Source organism: Coturnix japonica, chromosome 11, assembly GCF_001577835.2.
Source record: "Coturnix japonica isolate 7356 chromosome 11, Coturnix japonica 2.1, whole genome shotgun sequence".
NCBI lineage: Eukaryota > Metazoa > Chordata > Aves > Galliformes > Phasianidae > Coturnix > Coturnix japonica.
The window spans coordinates 13,498,675-13,525,728 of record NC_029526.1 but is presented as its reverse complement, the minus strand read 5'-3'; the positions used below and the strand labels follow the sequence as shown (position 1 = coordinate 13,525,728).

The following is a 27,054-nucleotide window of genomic DNA, read 5'->3' as shown; positions in this document are numbered from 1 at the left end:
GTTTAGTGCAAAGGCTTTAGTGGGAGGAAGGTCTTCACTTCCCATGTTCAGGCCTTTGAGCATGATAAGTATTTTCAGCAGTCTTTCCAAGCAGCTGTAGGCTTGTGACGTGCACCCTGAGTTAGGTGATACTCCAGCCAGATAAAGCACTTTGTAACAAAACTAGAACATGCATAAGCAATTAATTGGTTTTTAGTATTCGAAAATATGCCAAGCAGTCTACAATGTAATGAGGAAGTTGGAGTAGTAGCAACAGTAATGTTACAGGTAAACAAGACTGTCATTACGTGCATTGTAATGTTACATATGTAGCTGACACTGGAATTTCTTCCTAAGATAACAAGTATTGCTGGAGTTATCCAGTTATGCTATTGAAATTCACTTGGTACCTTTAATTTAGAGAATGATGACCAACCATGCAGGAGACACCCCAGACTAACTCTCCTTCATTGGGGTTATTTCTCAGTTTAATCCATAATCCAGATGATTGCCCAGTTTGAGGTTAAAGAATATTATCTGCAATGCAATTTGCACCAAATTTGGACAGTCCTGAAAGCCTTCATCAGGCATTAAGGTTTCTACGGACAGCTAATAACAGAGCTTACAGGTTATCTTATTTTAGGTACAGCTGTCTTCTAAGAACTGATTTTGATAATGATAATAATTCAAAACTCTACATCTGCAAACCAAACATCCCATCCAAAAGCTCAGTGGTGCTCTCTCTGAATTGCATGTCTCCACACGCAGTAAGGTTTTAGCGGGCCAAACGGTGCCATTATTATCTTCAAGTTCTGACTGTGCAGGTACTTGAGTGCAGTTGAAATGGCGAGATGTTGCAACTCATCTACAAATATTATCTTCTTAGTGGTTCACATAACCTAAAATAAACGAGAGCTCATTCTTACACAGCTGCATAAACAGACTGATTTAATTGATACCTGTCACTAAGGTGGACAAGCCTCCTATCAATGGGCATTGTATCATTTCATTAAGATGCTGAGCAGCAATTCAATGCCAAAACTGCTCAGTTTAAAAGGTGATTTTATTACTGTGATCTAGAGGTATATGCATATGGCAGTCCTGTTCAGAGACTGAGCTATAATCCTTAGATCACTCAACTCACTGTGTTGTAATATAACCTGACACAATGTTCAGGTAAGACTTCAGATTTCAACATCGTTGTCTCTGAATGTTTAACTTTATATTACCTATAAACCCCCAAAATTTTAAACAAGAAGAAGTATCTAAGTCAGCTTCATTAGCATCTCTGTGATGCCAATTAACTGCTTATATTCATCAATAAAATAGAATTTTATTGCACTAAGTGAGGTGCTGTGTTAGGAAAGAAAGTTTGGTGCGCTGTTTGTATTGATCCTTTTTTTCTTTTAAAGCTGTCTCATATGCTTTTAATGCCAGAGCCTTTCTAAGAGAACTATTTGGATTAAGACAATGTGGGAGCTAAATTCAAGATGGAGAATACAAAATATTACTTCACTTCAAATCATTGACGATAACTTCAATGCAAATCAAAAAATTTGGGACTTTTTGTTTGGGATGATTGTTGCTAAAATTAATAGGATTTCCCATCTACACATCCAACAGTGTATTTCAATCATAAAGCAAAATAAGGCTGTCTTGCTGGAGGCCACTGTGGGGAAAAGGTAGCCTTCTGTCAGTCCTTTATTTTTAGTTTATTATTTCTAAAGAATATGCAGTGTTGCTCTTAAATATTTAACAGGTCACCTCTTAGGAGAAAAGAAAAAAGGAATATTCCATGACTCTTAACCACTCAGAAAAGCTTCAAGTCATAAGCACGTGGAAGTCAAGCAGAGCGAGACTAGTATTTCATAAAGCTCGGATGTTACACTGAAGTACATCCATTTTCCTTACTGTTAGCAGGAACTAAATATATATTTACGTAAAAACTTTGAAACTAATATCTACCTCTTAACTATATAATGTCAACTTTTGATGTGAAGTGTCTTGGTTCCAATACACAAATCTAGAACTGACTACCAATCAACAGAATTCCCAGTGGGTGTTCTTGAGTTTCTAGAATAAATTGGTAACTGTATTATGGTTCTACAAGAAATATAAAAGGAGGAATTCCTGGTGATTAGATGCTACTCTTAGCTAGAAAATGGCACCCAGTTAACCAAACACCGAGGTTATTTTGGCTGTGGTCTTACATTGCTTTACATATAAAGATATTTCTTGAATTTACCTTGAATTTTGAAAGGTTGAAAAAAAACGATGTGCCAATGGGATGAATGTGCAGGAAGGAACAGGGAGATCAGTGTGGAGTCATCTTTCAAATAAAACTGCCATGTGCAAAATTGCTGCCTACAGACACACAAACTCATTGACTTTCTTGATGTTTCTTCTGACCTCAGTCAAGGAAAGCTTCATGGAGATGCAAAATGTAGCTGGATTGACAACCTAAGTCCTACACGCTTTTTGCCCACATGTTGGATGTAAAGCTGAAGATTTTACACCATGGCCAGCTGCAGATGGTCATATACCAAACACCTCAAACAAGAAACGAATAGCCAGACTTCCACTTACCTGTTAAGATGGATACGATTCTACAATATTCCACAATGATAAGCAAAAGCACAACAAAGAAGGGAAGTGATTCAGAGGCATCGAACCACAAGACTAACAATTCACATTCATCTGTATGAATGACTGCAAAGTGGCTGGGCATTAAAGTGATGGCAACTTGGCTTGTAAGCCTGCCTTCTCAGAACACCTCCATGCTGGGTTACTATTTGAGCAGTGTCACTCATGTGCCAAGCAGTAGAGCTCAATGCACAGCCCACATCCAACCACCAAATGCCGTTGTCTTATAATAACATGGAAAAAAAATGACAAAAAGGAGCAGAATTTTTAAGTAATGAGTAGGAGCTGAACTAGCAAAGCTACTGTTAACCCAAGAGGCACTGGCTTTATTTCTTTTCAGAACTAATCCAGACACCTAAGGAAAATGTAGACAAGAGAAGGCAAAGGTCCTCCAAGCATCCCAGAAGTTACAAATACAAAATTCGATCACTTGAGTTTTTTTGGGTCAAAGCTGTTCTTCATAGAACTCCCACTGGCTCCACCAGAGCCACAACAGTAATAGAGCTGATATGCAATAGCCTTAAAATTACAAAGTAGTGTGACAGATACTGCAAAATGGTGGGGAAAAGGTCAACGATACTATTCAAATCATCGCGTGTTTCTGATCATTTAACACCGCTTAGGAGGGTTTAAGTGCTTTTTGCTTCAAAGGTCCGTGTCCCACTCAGTAAAATACAGCCCTGATAGAGCGGTGTCATCCCATAACTATCACCTTTGTCAGGGAGTTCGAAAGACCGTGACAAAGTAAAAAATGTCCATGTGGAACCTGCCAGATCCTCCTGCTCTCGAGCTAAAGAATCGACACCGTATCACCAAACAGATAAGTCCAGCTGCCTCCACCACGGCGGTGGTTCCACACCCAAGCACACGCAGATGGCGGATCGGTCCCATATCACCGCCGTGCAGACCCAACTGGAAGGCACTCACTTCTGCCTCAACCCAAAGCTGCGAGCTCCAGACAAGCACCGCACAAACAGCCGCTTCACCAGGAAAAAGCCTGGCGAGGTGCTCCACGCCAAGAACTGCTGTCGGACATCCAGGATTTTTGTTTGTCTTTGGTGGCAGACTTCCACCCCGATTCCACTGACTGGAGCTGCGTGCGTTAAACACTTGGGTCCAGTCATTCTCATTTTTAATCTCTTTTTTCCCCCTTCTTCTCTGGCACGGCGCGAATGTCCACAGTCTTCGCAGTTACGGCACCAGAACCTGGTGCCTGAGGTCGGATTTTGGCTGGGGCCGCCCTCCAGCTCCTCTCTCCGCACCCCGCACTTGGGGCGGCGGAGCCCCCAGCCTCGCCGTGCCGCGGGGGGCCGGGGCCGGCTCGATGCCGGCTCGATGCCTCTCTCCCTCCCTCCCCACCTCGCACCCCGGCCGGAACGGGGCCGCAGCCGCCGCCAAACTTCGGATCCCACTGCGGGGCCGCTCCGCTCCGTACGGCCCGGCCCGTCGCCTCCCCCGCCGCCCCCGCAGCACCCCGGGAGCGAGGTGAAGCAACCTGGCGCCGGCTCCTGCACTTTGCACAGCGGGCGCAGAGCCGCCTCCATCCCTGCGCCCGCCGGCAGCGCTACGGCGCATTTTTTCGCACTAATCTGCACATTCAGCACGTCCAGAGCGCCCGTGACTTTACCTGGACTTTCTCCACTCTCCGAGCTCATCACACCGCGATCACCTCCCCATCCTACCGCTAACTCTCGCTCTCCCTCACTCCTTCCTCCTTCTCCCTCTCAAGGCCTGCTAAGATCGAGCCCGATGGAAAGTCGAGAGAGAGAAAGAGAAAGAGAGGCAGAGGGAAGGGAGGGAGCAGCTCCATCCCTCCCTGCCCCCCCCCCCCCCCCCCACCCGGCGCACACGCCAGCCCTTTCCCCCCACCCCAGCCCTTCCCTCGGCGATTTCCTCCGCTCTTCGGAACTACGAGGGCTCCGGGAGCGGTTCCCGGCGCTGCCCTCCGCGGCGCCCCGGCCGGCTCCCCCCCCACCCCACCCCGCGGACCCCGCTACCTCGTAAAGGTCCCCCGAAGCCATGCTGGGTTGCGGGACTGGGCTCCCCACCTCGCCCGCTCCCTCTCTCTGTTGAGTAAACTGTGTTTTGCAGAATGACAGGCTTCGGGGCTGGCTGTGCGCAGAATCAGAGGCGAGGAGAGGCAGAGAGGCAGGCGGCGGGGCTGGCGTAACCAGCAGCAGCTCGGGCGCACAGCGCCGAGAGCCGCGTCTCCCCCGCGGCGGCGGCGGCGGCGGCGGCGGGGCCGGCACCCCCCCCCACTGCTGCTGCTCCTCCTCCTCGCCCGCCGCCACCCTCCTCACCCTCGGGCACCGGGACGGCTCGCCCCTACGCCCTCCAGCAGGGAAAGTCCCGTGGCCGTACGGAGGGCGGCCTCTTCTTCTTTTTTTCTTTCTCTCTCCCTTTTCCTCTCCCCCCCCTCCTCTTCTTTATAGCCCCCCCCCCCTCCTCTCTTCTCGCACTTCAAACTCTTTCCTCGGCCGAAATAAATAAATAAATAACATATAAATAAAAGGGGCGGGGGGGGGACAAGGACAGGCCTCGCGGGAGGGGTTGGGCCCGCGGAGGGCCGCGCTGCCGCCCGCCCAAGGTCACGGCGTAGCGTTGTGCGGGGCCGGCTGAGCTCCGCCGGCTGAGCTCGGGCGGCCCTGGCGGGCACCATCCCGCCCCTTCGGCGCCTCATGGCCGCCCCACCCACCCCGTGGCCGTCGCCGAGGAAATGGAGGTGGTGGGGCTGCTCCCGAGAGTCCCTCGAGTGGTGCAGGCTAAAAACGGGATGGAGGACTCGTGGACCTTCTCATCCCCACCGGGCACCCACCATTGACAGTGTGAGGAGAAGCCTCTCCTGCTCCTTTGCAGCCATTTTGCAAATTAGCCAGCCCTCTCCAGGAAATGGAAGCCACTGACCTCCCACAACTTGGTCTTTGCGCCGAGCTGCTGGGCAACCAGCTCCCGTTGTGACATAGTGTGGCTGATGCCATTTTAGAACCTTCTGGGCCCACTCCTCGGATGCGCCATCCCAATGCAGAGCCTCAGCACAGCTGCCAATGCAGATCCACCAATGCAGATCCATCATGGCCCTTGACATCCTCCTGGCCCACATGAGGCCTCCATGAGCAAGTGGTCCCGCATGGAGCTCATCTGCCATGCCCTCAGGTTGCGGGAAGACCAGAAGCTCCCAGTCTCTCTACAGCCGCTCCAGCCATTACCCACCATTGCCATCTAGCATTTCTTTCTTCAGACTTTCCAAGTTAATGAGGAATTTCCTCACCAACTTGGCCATAAATTAGGCCAAATTCACCAGTCATACGTAGAAGCTCCGCTTTCTGCCAAACACAGTTGAGTTTTGAGGAGATGGAAGTTGGCTTGCGGGATGCCAGCATGCTGTGCTCCATGAAGAAAAAGATTCCATTTCTGTGGAGGTTTCTCAAGAAGCTTCGTGGCTGTATGCTGTGAAGGAGTTCTTCTTCCAGGTAAAGCATGAGTGTCTCCTCAGTGTTAGCTTTCTTGTCATGAAAGAGCTCAGTTAGGCTTTGCTCAGATCAGCTCTTCACATCTTGCCTTTGTGGCTGTCCTCATTGTGGCTTTTAGACTCCATGTTTTCACCTTACAGCCAACACACAGCTAGTAGTCATTGCTTTGGGAACGATGCTCAATGCCGTGCTCTCTAGCTTTGCTGTAGTTGTGGCTTTTGCTCATTTTATTGTCATTTTTCACCTACTGAGTTCAGCCCTTTACGTTGTACTGCACTCCATGTTCATGTGAGACTTTGCATAGTCCACACTATCATCTGATTAGCGGATTGGAGCTGGTTGGTGAATGTGATGCAGTAAGCCCTGGTATGGTTAATAAATATTGCTGGTATGGAGCGCTGAATTATTTGTGAAATTTCATTTTCAACTCCAAATCTCAACAAGTTGCAAGTGGGGTAAAGCCAAAGACTCTTCCAACTGTGAGGGTCCTTACTTTAAATACTGATACTGGGTATTTTTAATGTTGTCAGTTTTGATCATGAAAGTAGGAAATAGCACATACACATACAGGTCCTGATTGACCCAGTCTCCTCTACTGTGAATATTACCTCTGATGATTATGAACTTGCCAGCTAACCAGTTTAGTATTGACTTACAGTTCAATAAAAACTATCTTATAGTAGTTTGGAGCTTAAAGACATGTATGGTTCATGTGGTCTGTTAGATGGTGCGATAATACTGAATTCCTAAGGACAGGCAACTCTGCTTTATGTAAAACAACGCCATTTCTTTTCTTAACTGAAGTAACTGGAGGGTTTTTCTCTGATTGCCGATTTGCCAGCAATATTTTGATTTTTGAGATTTTATATTTAGAGAGTAAAACGTTGAATGGATTAAGAAATTCTGTAAACTACGTGTGCCTTTAGCAGTTTTAGCAATTAATGCAGCAAAATTTTCTTAATTCCCAAGAAATGCATTGCTTAATAATCACACCCCATGGTTTCTCCTTGATAAATCCATTACTTTGCCTTATAGTAAACTGAGCTTTATTGTTTACAGTGTCAAATCACTTCTTTACTGCCCTGTTGAACAGGGTATTTCTTTGATAGGTAGGCATTCTAATGTATTTCTCTTCAAAATCTGTTTTATTCCACCTACTATTTTGCTGTTTTCTTCAGCAATTAAAAAAAAAAAAGAAAAAAAAAAAAGATGTCAGTCAAACCCAGTGAGTCGTTTTCAGGTGTGCTCTTCAATATCCCTCTTCTGATATTGTTGCCAGTCCTTGTAGTATCAACTCACTAAGTAGGTTAATAGGTTTGAATAGGTTAAAAAACGTCCCATCCCAAGAACGTGTGTCTTCTCTTTCAAGGCATGTCTAATAACCAGAGGTTTCTTGCTGGGTTTTGGTGTTTTTCTGCTCTCAGACAACTAAAATGAGAATACCAACCTTGCCCACACTGGAAAGAATATCCACGAGCTGATCTGTATTTTCAAAGGCGTATTTACGTTGTATGTGTTTAGATTACATGAACGCTGTCAATATTGTTGCCTTAAGATTTACAACCCAAACAAATATTAGTTCGGAAGTTCTGAAAAGATGAATGCTTTAGTAAATACTTTGAAGAGGGGAAGCATCTTTTTCCTGATTACTCATTCCTTGTGTTAGAGCGCACAGTCTCTTGGGATGCGGTGGTGTGTGAGTCAATAGTGAGGAGCAGAAAGAGGGCTTTTGCAATTGTCAACCACAGGAAAAGTTGATTGTGGTTTCAGCGTATTTCCCAGTCATTCCATAGAAGACAAGATTTTATGTTTAAAAAAATCCAGCTGACTTTCCTTTGCCCAGCAGATCTGTAATGTGACTTGTTGGGTTATGCAGCATCGCTCTGAGTCCTTTGGAAACAATAGAGAAAGTTCAGACTATTTACCTATCTTTTCAAAGATGTTTCTGTTGAGAGATTTGCTGTAAATAAAGATTGACCAATTTTAATAGTCTTTAAATATCAGCATCCTTATTCTAAACTGAAATTGTTGCAAAATCCAGATTTTTGTACCAATTTCAAACCCTGAATTGAATGTTTTTGCTAAATACATGATTATTCATGACTCTTATTGTCTCACCGCCTTCTTCTGTTTCCCATCCCAAGAGAGTAATGCAAGCAAAGGAGACATTCAAAGTGTGGTACGTCACGTTTGAACACTTGGTTTGGTTTGGTGGATGCTCTGGTTTCCGCTACTTCAATTACAAGAATTATCTCTTGGACTGAACAAAATTAAAAATGAAACTGTTTTATTTCAGAAAGCTAAAATACTGTTGTCATAGCTGTGCTATTGATTTGTTATTGATCGTTTAGTCAGTCTGTCCTGCGCTATGCAAATAGTGTTGGTATTGTACAGTCAATAATACGCTTTCCCCAAGGAGTGTACACTCTAATAGTGCGTTTTGGCAGCAAGCTCCATGAGAAACTGCTGCAAAGAACCGCATCGTGTCTTCAGGAGGAAGCTAAATGGTGAGAGAGAATGATTTGGTACATGAAGAAATTGAGGGAATTCCTGTATTAGGAAGCAGGGAGTTATTAAAATTAAATGAGAGAATGGTGCAAACAAGGTATGGATGGGAGGATGGAGAGAAGGATGAGGAACCAAAGGAGAAAACAAAGGGGAAAGCTGTGTGAAACTTTGTCTGTGTGGGGTTGTAAGAGGGGGTGGGGAAGGGAGGCAAAAGGGCGTATTGTAGCAAGTGGAAGTGAAGCTGGGAGTAAAGTAACACAGTGACTCAGTGACTATCACCAGCAAAAGAAAGGAGGATGACCAGAACATGAACAAGTGTCAGTTAAGGTAAAAAAAAATTAAAATAGTTCTAGTGAGTTCATGAAGGAAGAAGATCTGACAGGAAGTGATGATGAGCAGGAAGAGGAGAGTCGCTTGTGGCGTCTCTGTTCTGCCTGGGTGAGGGATTTCCTGGAGTTTGGTGCCGTGATGGCTGTGTACTCTTTGGTCTGAGAGAGAGCTAACGTTACCAGGGAGTCTGCCAGGAAAACTGGCAGAGAAATGGTGTCAAGTAGAAGTAGTAGGAGGTCAGGTAGGAGTTGCCAAACTGGATGAGGAAGTCCCTACCATAGAGCTAGTACCTAAAAAGAAGGAAATCGATGAACATGAAAATGAGAAGGCACCAGTTTTTTTTAATGGTTGATTTATGTATTTTGTGAAAAGAGGAGGTAAACTTGGGAAAAGCCCAATACACTTTGTGCTGTGCCATGCTGTGGTCGTTTGATTTTGATGCTAAATGTTTTCCTCCAAACCCTTCTTTGGAGCTTAAAACATACAGTTGCCTATCAACAAGAGGAAATGTTTGAAACAGAATCTGAAATACCACAGTGTAATGAAACAAACAGTAATATCTAGAAAACAAAGTGATGATTATTTGTTAGTGTACAGCAAATACTCCAGATTAGAACCTTTCTAATGTTGAAAATGTTCTTAATAACAGGTGTTCCAAAAACCATCTTTGCTTCCCGCAAGTGATACAGATTCTGTTCTGTTCTATTAAGTGTGACCAATACAATATTGCCTTATTCTGGAAAGGGGAAAAATTGAAGCTTTGACCAGGAACGTATGGGAAAAATGAATGCCAGCTAAAATATGCAGAAGATGACAAAATATTCATTATGGTTAATACTTCATTAAGGAATCCATATAGTGTAATTGTGTGTACTTGTCATTGTCTACCTAGACGTTGAACACAAGGAAGTCCCATTGCCTAGTGCCTCATTGCTTGCCATTTACTTTCAGTGGGAAATATTCATATTAGGTGTAGCTTGTACCTTGATTCTTTGAGCTGATGCATGTGATCTATTGATTTTTTTTTTAAACAGATTTCCTTGCAGTTGTGAGAATGAGCTCATTGCAGTAGGTGTAACAGATTGGTATCACGAGAGAGGAAGAGATGGAAAAATTACCTTAAAAATTAAAGCATGGAATGGTGTGTCATAGGAAGTGGAAGCAGAGGTAGCGTATAGGCATGTCAGGATACAAAGCAAGTACAGAAATTACTCTGCTAGAGGAGACTTCACTGTCAAAACAGTGTTTCCCTAAACCAGTACAAGCAGCATTCTGTTAACAGCAGTCATTGAAAAGAGCGAGAGGAAAACCTGATAGTGAGTAAGACTTATCAGATAGAAGTAGTTCAGAATTGGTTTCTGGTGTGAGTCAGCAAAGCTATGTTTTCCGTGAATTATTGTTACAGCTACACGATGGCCATTGCAGAACATTCTTTACCAGAACACATCCTTCTGGAACATAAATGATTGTGTAGGACCTCATTCAAAAAAACAAATGGAAGTGTTCTTTTGATTTCTCTCATTTTTGCTGCCTTCCACAGCTGTTCATCTCTCCTTTTCTGGTTCCTCTTGCTATCCTGTTGTATCATTCGCAATCTTATTTAATGGAAACATGTCTGGCAACAAGGATTGAAGCTAATCATTGTTTTGTCTTTTCTTATGCTGAAAATTAAGATAGCTTTGTCTCTGCCTGAACACATTGGTTCTTTGCCAGTATCTCCCAATGACACCAAAAATAACATCTTTCCATGTTCTGCTTCCTCTGTTTGCAAATGTAACTCTCTTCCACCTGACATGTTGTCATAGATAATAGAAAGGTGCCAAAACATTCCTTTTAGAACAGAAAGATCTGCTACCTTTCTGACTACTGAAAAGCATGGGATCTACACATGGGAAAGTGTAGATCGTGTAGAAATAAATTTCCTATGGAAACTTGCTTTCGAAATTGACAGCTTAGCAGTTTTCAACAGATTTAGTAAATCTTTGTAATACATTATATAGGAGCTGATTACAAGTATTATTTCCTTAGGATTCATGAGAGTAGCACAATGAAAAGCAGTATCTCTGCATAGTTACAATAACTCTGAAACCATGCAAGGGCAGGTAACAACTCAGAAAAATAAAAGGCTTCATCCTTGCTGAATAAGGGCCAATATGGAGCCTGATTCATTGATGAAAATGTTTACAGAACTTTCTTCCAAATCCTTTTTTTCCTGTGCTTAAGAAAAAAAACCACATAATACACCAAGGTGTTTCAAAAATAGATACAGTCATTAGGGAATCACAGCGGATGCTGGAGAAGACCTCAGTGGATCATCTAGTCCAGCCCTCCAGCTTGAAGGAGGTTCAACCAGAGCACATTTACTCTGGACCATCTGCTCTTGTGTTTTGGGAATCTCCAAGGATGGAAGCTCCACATCTTGTCTGAGCAACCTATACACCTTCACAGTAAAAAAGCTCTTCCTATGTATAAAAGAATATTTAAATTAGAATTCATAAAGTTATACTTAATCAGTTTATGTTATATTTTCAAAATTATTTGTCAAAAAGGAAACATATTAGTATCTTGCACATGATAATCTGAAGGCTTTATTCTCCAGATCGTAGCAAGCTACATAGTCATGAACAAAATTGGTGTCCCCACTTTCAGGACCTTCTGCCAGTAGTTGATTAGGTTCTCTGTGGCATTCTTTCTGATTACATTCTTAAAGAAGAAAATTCTCTTTGCGATTAGGTAATTCTTCAGCCCTGGGGGACTGTGTTGGATTTCACTCGTTTTAATTCGTTGTGGAGGAAATGCTGAGTCACAGCTTGAAGCAGTGATAGAGCTCTCATATCACTGGGTGGGAAGACAGGGCCAACCCAGGGGAGTTCAAGTGTATGCAACACATCTGAGTGACCAGATGGGCTGTAGCCAGGATCCAACCCTTCCCAGTCCTCATTTAAGGGTTGGCAGTAGAGGCAAGCGTATCTTGCTGGAGAAATCTGTCTACCTGAGGGTCTTCCATGGGGAAGCAGATTTTTTTCCTTTGTTTCTGTGTCTATTGCTGCCGTGTTTGGGCATATTGTTACTTGCAACAGCTTAGGACTTTGCTACTCTGCTATCTGTGCTGTGCTTTCCATCATATTTCAGTGTTATGTGCATATATGTGATATGAGAGCATCATAACGCAGCTCAAAATGTTACTATGAACTAGTAAAGCATTCGTCACTCTTTGCCTGAAAATTTGAAACAAAGATCTTCAAGATCTTGATGAGAAAAGCCTATTGTAGTCCAGAGAGAGGTAGCATTAACGTTCTCTGGTGGGCATTCAGAAATTCTTTCTCGTGTTACTAATGGTTCACTTTTTAAAAATGCATGTGTTTACGAGAAATTTGCATAGAAGCTAAAATATAAAGGAATAGCTTTCTTTTAATTTTCTTAAGACGTTTGGTGTTTTGAAATAGAATATTTTATGGTGGCTTATAGTATTATCTGAGGTTCTAAAATATGTAAATATTTCATACTTGTCAATTATTTGCTATTATAGACAAGCTCATGGAACTCTCCATTTACATACGAAGGCTGTTGCTGGGTTTCATAATGTCTCTGAGAAGAGAATTATGCCCACTGTGAATGAATATACAACAAACCCTACGTTGCAGTGCATGCTTAACTATGCTAATCCTTAGGACTACTTTTTAGGGTGAGGACTATAAACTGGGCCTTATGGGACTAAGTATTTGCATTGCATTTATTTGCAGGAAAAGTGCACTTCAAAAGCATACTTATGCATTTTTTTTTTGACAAAGAACTTGCAAAACAGTGATTTCTAGTTCTTAAACGTTATTCTAATGTTTGTGTACTCATTTTTATTTTAAAACATGAAACATTTCAACTGTAGAAAAGTCAAGAATTTGGCTTTATTGGTTGTAGCACCAGAGTAACCATTAAACGTTTGAGCTCCATTTGCAGTACTGATTTAGAAATAATGAACAGGGCTTACTTATGCCAAGCTGGACTGACTAGAGTGTGGTTTAAAAGAGTGGAATGAAAAATACTAGTTTTAATTTTAAGGACTGGTTCATTTACCAGTGTAAATGAGGAGTAATACTGGAAAGTCAAGGAAGGGTAAAACTGAGTAGAGATGAGCATCAGGTCTATACCTTTGTACTGAAACCCAAGTTTCCTGTGCTGTCTGGGTGGAACAGAACAAGTTTGAGCATGTTAAAAGCCACAGCCTGAAAAGTGGGCATTTCAGTGGATTTGAAGTAATGACTGTAGGGTAGCAGCCTACCCTGAAGTTCTGGCCTGGAGTCTTTAATTGGAGGTAAATCACATCTTGGTAGGAACCAAGCTCCTGGCTCACCTCTCATCACTTAGTCTTACTGTGTGTTGTTAGTTCTATAATAATGCATTAATTTTACTTCGTTCTCTATTCTCTTGGCAACATGTTACTTCTGCTTCAGAGTTTCCTGAAAGCAGAATTTGTCTTTTTGTTTCATCCTGGTCAGTTTGAGTTGCAATTCTCATTGACTTACATTACCTTGTGTTCCCTCTATGATTAAACAGATAGACCAAAGCAAATAAGATTATCTGAGCTTACTGTACAGAAGAGCTGAGTTTTGTCTATTTTTTGAGCCCACATAATGTATTATTTGTAAGTCTACTGTACAGATAATTTTTCATTCGGGACATAGTACAGAATATTGCTAGTAATATCATCAGATAGCAATCTTGTTTTGCTTTGTGTTACCTTGGACAGCCTCTCAGTTACTTTTTTTTTTTTCTTCTTTTGCATAAAACAGTCCATTCTCATTCTGGGTAATAACGTGTACAATTTCCTGTTCTACTTTTAATGACGAGGCACTTTCAGAATGTGTCAACTAAGTATCCCTTTGAAAAGGGCTGCCCAATTTGTTATCACTGTTGTTCATTTTTCCTCTCTAATGCAGAAGTCTTTGACATATATTCTTCACCCTGTTCATCCTCTGAGATGAATTTTAGTTCTGGTTCTTCAGTAGGGTGAGATGTCATAGGTGAGTGCTTGGATTAATTGAGGCAAGTGCAAGTTTTAAGTTGTCTTTTTTTAGAGACTGGGACCTAGACAGGATGAGCAGTGGGCACAGGTGAACCTCATGAGGTTCAGCAAATCCAAATGTGGGGTCTTGCACCTCGCAACCCTTGCTATCTGTGAGCTGGGGATGTAAGGATGGAATGCAGTCCTACAGAAGAGATCTTGGTTGCATTGGTGGAAAGCTGAGCACAAGCCAGCGGTGTGCCATTGCAGCCCAGAAACCCAGTTGTATCCTGAGCTGCATCAAATGAGGTGCAGTTAGCAAGGTGAGAGTGGTGATCCTGCCTCTCTGCTCTGTGAAATCTCACCTGGAGTACTGAGACCAGATATGGAGTCCTTGGTACATGAGAGACATGGAGCTGTTAGAGTGTGTCCAGAGAAGGGCCACAACAATGCTTCAAGGGATGGAACACCTCCCCTGTAAGAAGAAGCTGAGAGCTGGGGCTGTTCAACATGGATAAGAAAAGGCCCTGGAGAACCTGAGAGTGGCATCTTTGTACCCAAAGAGTGGCTATAAGAAAGAAGGGGACTGACTCTATAGCATGGGCTGTTGTGGCAGGACAAGGTGAAATGGTTCATAACTAAAAGAGGAAAGACTTAGATCAAAGAAGTTTTTTTGCAGTAAGTGCGGTGAGGTGTCCAGAGAGGTAGTGGAAGTCCCATCCCTGGAGACATTTAAGGTCAGGCTGGACCAGGCTCTGGGTGATGTGTTTGTACTGTTGATGTCCCTGTCCATTGCAGGCAAGTTGGCCCAGATGGCCTTTAAAGGGTCCCTTCAAATTCAAAAGATTCTGTGACTCTTATACCCAATGTCACAATGTTACACAGAGATAACTTTCAACCCTTCAATTTTTCCAGCAGTACAGCGTATCTACATGCTAAGGGGTGTGATGACAGCAGCTAGGCAGTTAAGATGACCAAGGAGCTGGGAATCACATACAGAAGCAGCAGCTGAGGGACAGAAGTTTGTTTAACCTGGAGAAGATATGCCTAAACTGGGTCTGACTGTAGTTAGTTTTTGTGCTTGATCTCTTACTTCAGTTCTAAGGATTTTTCCTCCTTGAAACTGCATCTGTTAACATCATGTCAGCACAGAGTTATACGAAATAAGTGTTCAAATTACCTTGTGTGGGTGGAGGTAATCTGTGCAGCCTTGAACTCCAAATAGTAATTAAATAGGGTGGTAGCAGAATGTGTCCTGGGCTGGAACTCTTGCTATCTGCATCATGGTATGCATTCTTTGCGGCATTGCACACCATTGTTGGAGAAAAGCAGGAAGCAAGTGAGCCTGTGAGACAGGCAGGAACTGCCTGTGGTTGTGATGATACTGTATGCCACTCATGTGACTTTCAGCTAGTAAATCATACCTACAGCCAGGCATTATAATTTCTAGGTGGCTAGAATCTGTTTTCTACATCTTCATGTTTGTTCATGTACCTTTGCATTTAGGTTTCAGGCTATTTCAAAGTCTCTTCAACCTTTCTAGAGTGTTAGCAATAAAAGCCTGTCCCAGGGCAATGTAACCCAGAGATGTGATTGCTTGATGATCCTGGTATGTACTTACCAACATCTGGAACGTGGGAAATGGTAGAACTGGCAAATGTTCTTGGGCAGGCTTTTTGCCTCCATGCTTTTGCTGCTCTTTGGTTAGCAGCAGCAGCTGTAATTTGGGAATTAGTTTCTTGAAGGCTTTAACACGTGGTAGGCCCCCTCCAAAGGGCAGTTTCTGTGTTTCCTGAAAGCAGCACAGTCAGCGCTTGAACTGAGAGCTGTCCTACGGTGTGTGCCCTCCTCCTGCATGTCTGAGCTGTTGTCACAGAAAGAGATCGATGAAACGGAGGGAGGAGAGTCCTGGTGTTAAGATCTCCCTGTGCTGTTCCTAGCAGCAGAAATTGCTAGTTCTCTGTGTCTCACTGGATTGCTCAGATTGCTTGGATGCCTAATGGAGAAGAAGGTTTATGGGAGTGGCAGTGCTAAAACAGTCCAATGTCCAACAGGGTTCAAATGCTGAGAGCCAGGACTGATTCAGCTGTACATATGGTTGAAGCGCTGCCCTACTTCTGATTGGGTCACAGCTGTGCACTGTGCCCAGCAGCAGTGGCCAGAACAGGGTTGTTGTGTTTTTATGAGCATTGTGGCTGCCCCACAACACCTCCCTTCCTTTCCACAGGTGTTACCCTCCCTGCAGATTCTGTGCTGACCCACCCAAACACTCACCACTACCAGTGGTGCACTGGGGTTGGTCATGGCTGCTGCAATGCACTTGATGTGGGTGACCGACAGGTTGTACTGGGGAATGTACTTGACTTATTCATGTTATTGCTTCAATGGCTCTGCTATCACAGGGCGGTGACAGCAGCAGAGCTGCCCTTGCCCCTTCCTGATGTAGCAGACCATGCTAACTCATTACCTCCATGTTGACTTTGCCTGTGCAATCATTTGAAAGGCTGAAAAAGCAATTTTGGATAAGTTCTGGTGCCTTGAGTTCCAAGTCTAAGTGAATTGTAACCCATATCATAGAACCAACCACTTCTCTGGCAGTTTCAAAGGGCTAATACTAGTGGATATACAAGCAGCTTCTCTGTCATCTGAAGTGGTTCTTTGCTGAGCCCAAAGGTTATTTGTATCAGCTGTCTGCTCCTGAGAGATCTGTTAACATGTATCAGTCCTTATATTAAGTGTTGCCTTTCTTGGATACTTAAATTCCTGTTGAGGCAAACGTTGCCTCTGCTGTCAGGGGACCAGGTGTCTCCCATAAGGGAGAAGTGTCTCAGTTCATGAGCTGGCTGTTAGATCTATTAGTAGGTGGCAACCCTTCAAAGCAGCATTTCTACTTGACATTTAGAAATCATGTTTCCACAAAACATAGTGAAAAAGATAGATTTCGGACACAGAATCACAGAGTAGATATATTAGATAAACTGATCAATCTCCTTTCAGGAAGTCTAGATTAAAGAATATTAATTTCTCTCAATAATATTCATGACTAAAAGTAGGTATGGAGGAAATTTCATGTATGAGTAAAGAACATTTTCCTCAGTAGCACTGTTGTGTCAGAAGAGTTAACAAAAATAGACTTCTTATTGGAGGACAGAGACTACAGACATCAGGAATAGGTACTACAGCAAAACTGAGCAGCAACAGATAAAAGTTCAGTTAGGAAAGTTCTACACCAAATAACAGCTGTGTTAGCATCTGTCCCTTTGAAAGCTGTGTTTGACATGGAGGTCTTAAAGACCTTTGTTATATGCTCAGCTCTCTTTTATTATATTTGTTAAAAAGTAGTCTACTGCTTCAGGTATGGGATGGGAGAAAAGTGGGTGTATGCCAGTAAGACGTACTAACCTTACTCTTCACTTAGGTAGGTTTACAGCTGAAGTCCCATTCTAGATGAAATGTATCGCTCTTGTCCTGCTGTGGTGTCTTCAGTGTGTATTTTATAAAGTTAAGCTGAACCACAGCAGTGACATGTTGCACTTGACAAAGCTGGATGTAAAGGATTAATTTTGTAGTTCATGTGCCTTTCTTTGTGTGTGCCTATGATAGATGATGTGAGAAGAGAGCCCCGAATGCACTCTGAATATTGTATCATTCATAAATGCCCTTGATCACATTCACCTTTCAGGATGGCAGATGCACAGGCTCTCTTGATATTACTGCCTTTCTCCGATACTTCCCAGCAATGGACTTAGATGAGGAATGGTGGAGCAATGCTGAGGCTCTTCTCCCTGCTGCAGGGTATCAGCTGTGTTGACTGTACAAGGCAGAGGTATGATGCCTCTCAGATCCATCATCCTCAAATTCCTTTACACACAAAAATTCAGGGAAGAATTTATATGGAAATTAATGGAGGAGAATGGAAGCAGCAACAAAAACAAACCAGCACACATCTAATTGACAAAACAGAAACCAACACATTGATAAGTAAAGGAGAAAAAAAGATACAGCATTAAAACTCCCTCTCTTTGATCAGTGTCAGTTTGTTCACACAGAGCTTTGTGTTACTTTTAGCTGTTCACTCTTACCCCATTTCTAGGCTCTGGCTAATATCATCATTAAGGGACTTCATATAGTTCCCAAGATTGTGTTCCTTCTGTGCTTCTTGTTTTGCTTCAAAATCAAATTGATTCATCAAATGTGATTATATATTTTTTTCTTTTACATCATATTTCTCACATTTCTTTTCCCAGAAATGTTTATTGTGTCCAGGTTAGACTATGGATGATACAGTTGTAACATCTTCATGTGATACATTGTCTATATAGACTGTAACTAAACTTGTAAGACCTACCCCACTTTGGACCTGGCCTTTGGAAAGCTTCTAGGAAATTCGAACTGATTTCAGTGGCTTTTGATGGAACATTTAAGAGCTTTATATGATCTTTTCTGTTTTCTATTCTTAGGTCAAATACTTCAGGGATTTAATTTTCAGAAGCACCAAATAAATTTACAATCTAGGTTTTGTGCTTCTGTTCCAGGTGGTGGTGGGCTCTGAAACCACGTACATCTGCAGGAATTTTGCTTTATCCTTTTATTAACTGAAGTTGTACATGAATGATTGATGGTTGGTGTTAAGGAAAAGTGATGTGGGCAGCTCCAGGTTGCGTTCCAAACCAGTCATGGCTCTCCAGTACATGTCAGGTGTTCCTAATACATGATGTGCCTCTGTGGGCCTGGCCACTCTTGTACTTATGGGCAGTTAATGTTTGCTGTGTCCCTGAAGCTCATGAGGGGACTGGAGAACCTATTTTAGTATATGGAACTAGGAAAAAAATTGGCTTCTCCAGCATAGGAGGACATAAACTGATCATACGGATACATAAGAGAATAAATGCAAGAAGTGGAGAAGAACTTCTTGACCTAAAGGGCAGTCTTTGCTTATGAAAAAAATATGGTTCTGAGCGGGCTGTGAATGTATTCTAGCTGGAAATTAGAAGGTTCTTTAAGTATATGAGGCTCTGTAGCAACCTATAAATGAGGTGGGTAGGGGGTATAGAAATAAGAGCAGCTGCTTTTAAGGTGGAGCTCAATACTTGCATGAAAAGGATTATGTAACAGGGTGCCTACAGACTGCATCTGATGACTCAGGAGAACCCTCCCAGCCCAATGTCCATAATTTTCCCTAAGCAATTGAAGCAAAAAAAGAAAAATGTCAGTTTTAAACAATTTGTAGCTCAGTCTTAGTGCAATTCAAGGGGATATCGAAAAGGCACGTTTTCAAATTTGTTAAACTTAGGGCATTTTGCCTTCTGTATTTCTAAGTCCTGTGGCAGTATGTGGTAGAATGTCAAAATGTCTGTAGGAGTTTTATAAAATGTAAGAGTTTAGACGCTATAAATCGGAGACCTGCTAATAGCAGTAACGTTCAGTGTCTTCTTAAAGCATTTTGAATCAGCAAAGCTAACATAAGAGAGGTGAGAAAGCAAGCTCTATTTCATCATGCATTGAGGAGAAGATTGGTATAATCCATTTACAGGAAAATTAATGCAGTTAATGTGAATTATTTGTGACCCAAGACTGGTCTGTAGCAGTTACATGTGAAGTATGCAGACATTGTGGAGAAGCTTAACAGCACACTAAGTTAATTTGTTGATAAAAAGCTTCATGCCCTTTACAGAAGAATAAGATTACATGTTGTAGGTCCAGACCATTGATTCAGTAACTAAGTTCTTCATGCCCATTACACCAACCTTTTGTAGACACATACAGCTTTGTAATGACTCTAACTCTATAGTAAGTCTGCAAAAACTAGGAGTAGATAAGTTAAACCAGATTGTTGTCTGCAGGCTTTCCTTTCAGTATCTGGGTTTTTCTTATGTACCAGGCTTACTAGAAACTCTTGCTTTGGACTAGATTAATCCCTACAAGCAGAATACAAATTGCTTTATACTTGTGGATTAAGAGTCAGTTAATGAGAGCAGTTGGTATTACCTCTGCAGTGTGGCTGAATTTCTTATGAGCCCAAGGCCTCTCTGAGATTGCAGTCCTCACCTGCAATCATAGGAGCAAAGCCTATCTGAGAAATGACTAATCAGTGCATTTTCTTCCTGACCTAATCTAATTTCTCTTGAGTCAGCAAAAGCCACTGTGGGACTTCAGCAGCTATTTCTGGGTCCCTGAAGGGAGGTGGGGATTGCAGGAAGCTTGCAGCATTGCTCTGCTGCTACTAGCAAATTTGTCAGTGTCAATGGCTTCCAGACTTAGGCTGAACATTAAAACTAGTAGTTACAAATAGGACATTTTTCATCAAACTTTTGTTTTTGCTGGAAAGAAGATGGTTTTTCAATTAAGTAGTGTTTTGGGGGTGGGGCAGTAAGAACTTCAGTTCGAACATCTATTTTCTTAAAATATGGAAACATACAAACGTTCTCAAAACTGATAATCAAAAACATGTTTTTTTACGGACCACCTCTCCTGTTCTTAATAAAATATCATTTTTTCTTTGATTAAAACTTTCCATGAAAGAAATAGCATGGCTTCCCAGCTGCCTCTTCTCTCTACTGTTTGGGTTTCCACAGGTGGAGATTGTCTGGCAGAGTTTTAAATCTCTTACAGCTGTGATAAGTAAGGTGAAAAGCACTTGTAGTATTTGCTGAGCGTCTATGCTTGCTCAGTGTTAGTCTACGCTTAAAGTCACATTTAATCAAACAATAGGATTTTAATGTTTCTGTTGGGTAGTTCAGTACTGGCGTTTTCTGCAATCAAAAGATTAATTCTCCAGTATGTTACATTTCCATGTAAAGAATATTCCAGTTTTCATCTAAAATGGGCTGAAAGAACATTCTGGCTCATCTTGCAGCATCCATTACTAGATATCTGAATTCTCTAAAAATGCAGGAGGACACTGCATGCTGCTAATATCTGATTGATCCTCATACTACCAGTGCTTTGAAGGCAGTTTATTAGCTTACCTCTTCAGTGAAATTAATAAACATAGGAGTTCCATTAATAAGTATTCAGATTTACGGTTCTGCTTTAAAACACAATTATGTTACTCTTAATTTTGTTTCTACTCCACTGTATTCTGTCTCTTCATTTAAAAGCTGGTTTGTGATGTAGTTGCATTGCCATTCTTTCTTTCTTTCATCCCTAAAGCCACATCTTGAAATCAGTGGGGCCGCATCATTGTAGCAGAAAAGTATTTGGCACTGCATTGTCTGAGAATCTTGTCTCTCCACACATTGTTCCTAGTGTAACTGGAAAACATATGTCCTGTTATTCTGTGCTGGAAATACCAAGTAGGATGTAGAAGCTCAACTGCAGTGGTTGGGGTACAGCCTGATGGCAAATGAGGTCTCTTGGAGATGTACTGGATTTAATGGTCAGCCATCTGTTGTTCGGTCCAGCTTTCCAAATGTTGGTAAAACTCTGAGACCAAACTCATGATAGCTGTTGGTTGTTTCCTGATTACATTACACCTTTCTCTATAAAGCGGTGATATTTCTCTTACCATTTCTCCTTTAGAAGACTGGTATTGGAGAACATGCAGAATACATTTCCTCATTGTTCTGCTAGCAGCTAAGCCTCTCATTGAGCTTTCAGGCAAGCAAGAAGGTGGTTATGTGTTTAAATGCTGTTATTTTCATGTGAGCACTACTGGGATAGAAAATCTTAATTCATCTGCAACTACTTAACCAGAACTTTCTGTCACACAACCAAGCTGAAATGGTCGTGAGTCAGCAATCCATCTTGTATGACACAGCAGTTTATCTGATTATGAGTGTTCTAGCATAACTGGTGCAATTAAATAGAAAAGGCAGCATTCTGTTTCTCAGTGCAGCCAAAATATCAACCAGAAGTTATTTCCTCCTCTGCATTCACAGAACACTGAGGTGGGTCTGTTATGTGGATGTTTCCTGCTCTGATATCACCGCACTGAATCTTCTATTACAACCTGCCATGTTGTATCTCCAATGATGCTTCCTGAAGCACTGATTTCTGCCAAACAGCTCAACCTGGTTTGCACACAACTATCAGTCTCGTATTTGTGAGCATAGCTGCCCATTTGTCTGCGTGAGGCAGGGTACTCGTGCACCCAAATGGATTTCATGCTTGTCAGTTTAATCACTTGTGTGTGTGTGGGTTCCAGCACTCCTAGCTTGAAGTGATTTGGCTATGAGATGTTTGTATACTGCACTATGTTTGTGTGTGGTATGCACAATCTGGATATAGTATAGTTGTTGTAAGTTGAAAAATAATTTCATTAACAATACGTTTATTTTTGTTACTGGTTCCAGCAAAGATGTAATTTGTTTTAGATGTATCCTAGTGTTTTCAATTCAGGGTCACTGCTCATTCCACAAGCTAAAGCAGAGATTGTGATCCGTGGTGTCTCTCGTTCCCTTTTCACTTGCTGTGATTATAATACTTGGCATCTAACATCACAAACACTTACTCTGCAAAGTATAACGCTGACACAAGAAAGACCAACTGCATTAAATTGTTACAGAACAGAGTTTTTCTTTAAGTGCACAGCTATTCATTTTAAGGCTCACATGTCCATATCAAAGATCAATAAGTGGTTAATGTGTGGTGGGGAAGCAGCAGATTAAGGACTAATTTAAAAAAGAATTGTACATTTTTTTCAATGCTTAGAGCTTTGCATTTTCACTTGGGCTATTAGTTACGCAATTGCCGCATTCCCATGACACTATCATAAATGAGTTGTGAAATCCAATAGTGTATCTTGGCCAGGTAAATAAATAGGGACAAAATATTCTAATGGCTTTCACATTTCATATCCTGTGTGTTTTATCTCAGATGAATGGGCTCAATAAATGTTACGGTATACGCCTTCTGCTAAAAATATTACATTTGATTCCTAATGGGACATAAATTGCCTTTTGCAAAACTTCAAGGAAATGTCACTCTATTCTATGGAAAATGTATTTCAGTACTAAATTTACTTCATACCATTTTGCCCTACTGAGCTTTACCCCGTCTTACATATTTAAACTGAAATTGATATTTGGGGTTGATCTGACTCTTAGTTACAAAGGTCTTAGTTCCGCTGAAGTGAAGTAGCACAAGCCTTGTTTCTCTGCATCCTGCTGCATTTTAAGGTGTTTGACATTATATTAATGTAGGAATAATAGCAAAACCTATTCTAAGCTACATGAATTTTGTTATTTTGGCATATAAAGTAAAAGTAATTTACAAAAGAGTAGGTCTAAATCATGTTACAGAGTTCTATGCTAGATCTAATGGATTCTTCATTGTTTAGTGCAGTGTGAGTTTAAGTGATGCAACTGATAATATAAACTAATATTATGGTGCTAAATTAGTGGGTATGTACAGAGAGCATCAGATAGAGATACAGTCTTGTGACATTTGAACACTTGAATGGGAACTCAAAATTCTGTGTCAATATAGTAAATGAGAGTAATCTTTAGCTAAAGTAGCTTTTCATCAGTTTTCTGACTCTAGTGACACTTTGATGCATTAATGTTTAAATCAACTTGGGATGTTACAGAAAAGCTGCAAGTCTAATTTATAAAGTAATATTGCATAGCCAATACCTTTGAAATAAGTCAGTATCATCTAAGGGTAGGATTTGGTAGGATGTGTCTCATGAAGAGAAGAGAGCTATTAATTCTAGCTAGGACACATGTTGATACAGCAAAATGCAGAGTTGCTTTTAGATGAAGGTGTTAATTTCCCACTGATTTTGGGATTTAGGATGATGTAGTCCCAGATGATTCCATTTATGTATAACAGAAAGTTCTCATATGTTGCTAAGGCTAATCATACCTCTTAGCTGCTCCAAGAAGACTAGTGCAAGAATAACTAGTTAATGTTTGCAGGATGTCAGTGGATCTTATAATTTAAGCTAATTAATAATCATATTTTTATTATTATATGTAAGTAACTGAGAATTATGTGTGCATTACAGCTATGGTCTTTGTGGTATCTCTGACCATAATGAATACTTGGGCTAAAGAAGGATGGTTGTGAGTGCAGCTTGGTGATGCTGGAGCTGAAGCATTCAACTGGGCTCCATCCTGAATGCCAGAGAACTCCAGGGAGTTTTTCTTTAACTTGTTCTAGATAGTAGAAAGTTATTGAATATTTGGGGTTTGTTGATGCTGGGGAAGAGCATGAAGTAACTTGTCTTAGTATTTGTGAAGGAAAGCGTTGGGTGTCAGAATGGAAGGCTGCTGCTTAAACCTGATGTTCCTGTTGGGAACTTCACTGCTTCCAGCAGTGCCTTGGAAAGACTTCCCATCTAATGAGAAGGGATTGAGCCTGACCCTTCAATTGAAGTATTTAAGAATATTTTTCAAGTATTGAATTTCTATAAGTGACAAGAGAGTAGTGCAGAAAAAAGGCATGGAAACACACTTGGTCAGATAAATGCAGACACCTTCACATTAAAATTATTTTATCAGAAAACAGAATTCTTAATGTGTTAATTATCCCAATAAGTCAGCTCAAGTATTAATAAGGTTCTCAGAAAAGTCTGTCGAGCAATAAAATTAAGATACTCAAAAAGATACATAACAAACTGGCACATACCTGGATACTGTCTCCCTTTCCCCAGGAGAGCCCACAGAAGGTTTGCAAAGCAGCTGCCTTTACCACTGTTGTGTGGGCTGTCTGCTGCTGCCCGTGCTCCCTCCCAACACATGAGGGTAATTTGAAGCTTGTCAGAAGCTCACCAGTTTAATATGAGAGCTATTCCAGTAATCTGTAATAATAGTCATTAAAAATGTAGGTGTTACAAACTTTTGCATGTCTTATACACAAATTCTAGGAATAATTGATGTACACAAACCTGTCCTGGACTGGCTCCCTTCAGACCTGTAATGTGTTTCCCATTCCTTTAGTGAGGTTATGACTTTGTAAGAGAAGAGTGATAAGAATCAGAATTAAAACATAAATTGTAGGGAGACTTGTGCCCTCTCCAGAGATAACGTAGTAATTGTTGCTCTGTAGAAGGCAGAATAAAATTGAAAAATGCCCAACTACTGCCACTATCAGTATCTGAAAGCTGATCCTCAGAGACTGATGCTTTTCTAAGAAGTGGAAGTAATTTTTTTTTCTGAATCAAAATTACTTTAAGTAATTTTTTCAGCTGTTTTGAGGGGCTCTGTTGCACACCTCTGTGCGTGATGCTCCGCAAAACGCCATGCACGTGTGTGTCCAGATGGATGCTGTGCTGGGGAAGGAGCTGCCTCTTGGAGAGGTGGCAGCCATCTGTATGGAGCAGAGGCCTCTCCTCCCAGCAGCAGTCCCCTGGGTGTGCTTTTACATTCTTAACAAGTCCTGTGCATCAGGAAGTGAGTGACGCAACATCTTTTGTACAGAATGCCCTGACTAGAAGATTTTATGAGGTGCGTAATGTCCCGTGTGCTGTGCTTCCTAACTACCACAGTGACTTTTGCAGCTCAAATGAATGCTGAAACACTGACACAGCAGCATGAAAAATCTCTCATATGCTGAGACCGATGGGTTTTCAAAATCTGCCCCACCTTTGCGTAGCTGAGATGCATAATGAGTAGAGAGGCCAGGGAACATCAAGTTTTAAAAAGCAAGTTTTTGTCTGTTGAGTTTGGTTAATTTAATCATGTTTTCCACTTCCAATAGGCAGAATGCAAGCTGTTGTCTGGAATTTTCTGACCCATCAGATAAGCGATTTGTCGGTCTTTCCAGCTATTAATATGCAACTTGACGTGAGGTATCAATCACTGCTTCAGCGCCATGAAGGTTTGTCACATCACAGGAGAAAGATTTAGGAACTGTAATTTCTAAATTGTTGCTTTTTTCCAGGAGCTGTTTGCCTCTGGGCTCGCTTTTCTTTTTACAGTGTAGACACTTCTGAGAGTTTTGAAGTTTTTCCTCGCATTAAATTTGAAAGGGTTCTATCCGTAGTTGGTGGAAAGCATATCACTTTTTTTTTTAGCTAATAGTGTCAAACTGTGTGCATTGCAGTTGAGGTAGTTGTGGATGGAGACGTTTCAAAAGTGTCATATTCCATTACAGTGTGAAATTCTATGAAAGTCAAAGCATGTTGAAAAATTGCATTGTCTTCCACAGTATTTAGTTTGAAGACAGACAGACCTCACAAAAATGTCAAAATTCAGTGAACTCCACATTGAACATAATGAGCTTTTGGCTGTGGTACCGCCACACTATTGCTGGCAGATGGAAATGTTGTTTAAAACCTTCATCGAAACTTCCTGCTATTTTCTGGCTTGAATTTATTAAAGAATGGGTAATACACATGGACAGTTTGTTGTTAAGTCAATGCTGTCACTTAGCTTAAATAGACATGCACAGTGCTTAGCTCTTTAATGTACTTCAGATGATCAATCATAAACCTTTTCAGTTAGTGGGGCTGAACCTAAGTTCATTTAGTTTTCTTGTGGAAGATGAGCTCTGTCTTTCCCATTCATCTTACTAACGATTTTCTGTGCTTGATTCTAATTCTCTTCATTTTTCTTGAATGGGAGTTGCTGAGGCTGTTCCTAATGCTGGGGCAGGAGGTGACTGCATCACCAACATTCACTTCTGACATTGTGTGCCATCCTAATAAAATTGGAGGTGCTACTTTCAGAGCAGCCCTCTCATATTTCTACCAAAAGATACATGGGTTTTTCTTTTTCCCGAGCTGCTTCATTTTCTGAGATCTGTGTCACCCTTAAGAAATGGGAAAAATGTACGTGCCTGTAGTGTTCTGAATTGGCCTCAAAAAACAGGATAAAAACTAATTAAGTTAATGGCTGAGGGCTAAAGTCTGCTTCGGTTGAGTGTGTTTCCATGGATGTTACAAAGGCTGAATATTGCAATATTTAATGACCATCTAGAAGTCAGATTCCTCAAGAGTAGAGTGAGGACCATATATATTTCTGCTGATTGCACATATGTCAGATACACCTTCGGCCATTTGGGCTCCTCAGAATTCTGAGCGGGCTCTAGGCTGGACAGAGGGGCTGGCTTCCACACTGACATTGAGTTGCAGTCTCTTCTGGTCACGGGTGTTCTTGTATGAGAGACGCAGTGTCTGTCCTCACCAAACTGGTATTTTTTTATACCTTTACAAACATCAAAATTCCTGTAATGTTCAGC

At 41.6% G+C, this 27,054-nt stretch overlaps 2 protein-coding genes across 21 annotated transcripts in view; one reads left to right on the top strand and one right to left on the bottom strand.

Annotated features, from left to right (window-relative positions):
* CDYL2 (chromodomain Y like 2) overlaps positions 1-5,029 on the bottom strand; it is a 52,356-nt gene extending 47,327 nt beyond the window's left edge. Inside the window, exon 1 of the mRNA XM_015874117.2 lies at positions 4,620-5,029. Coding sequence (XP_015729603.1) covers positions 4,620-4,643 — 24 coding nt within the window. The 5' untranslated portion in view covers positions 4,644-5,029. The remainder of the gene's footprint in view (positions 1-4,619) is intronic.
* Positions 5,030-5,112: 83 nt separating this feature from the next.
* MAF (MAF bZIP transcription factor) overlaps positions 5,113-27,054 on the top strand; it is a 698,813-nt gene continuing 676,871 nt past the window's right edge. For all 20 annotated transcript variants that reach the window (XR_001557777.2, XR_001557779.2, XR_001557786.2 and 17 more), the window contains exon 1: positions 5,113-6,092. The gene's annotated coding sequence lies outside the window, so the exon portion shown is untranslated. The remainder of the gene's footprint in view (positions 6,093-27,054) is intronic.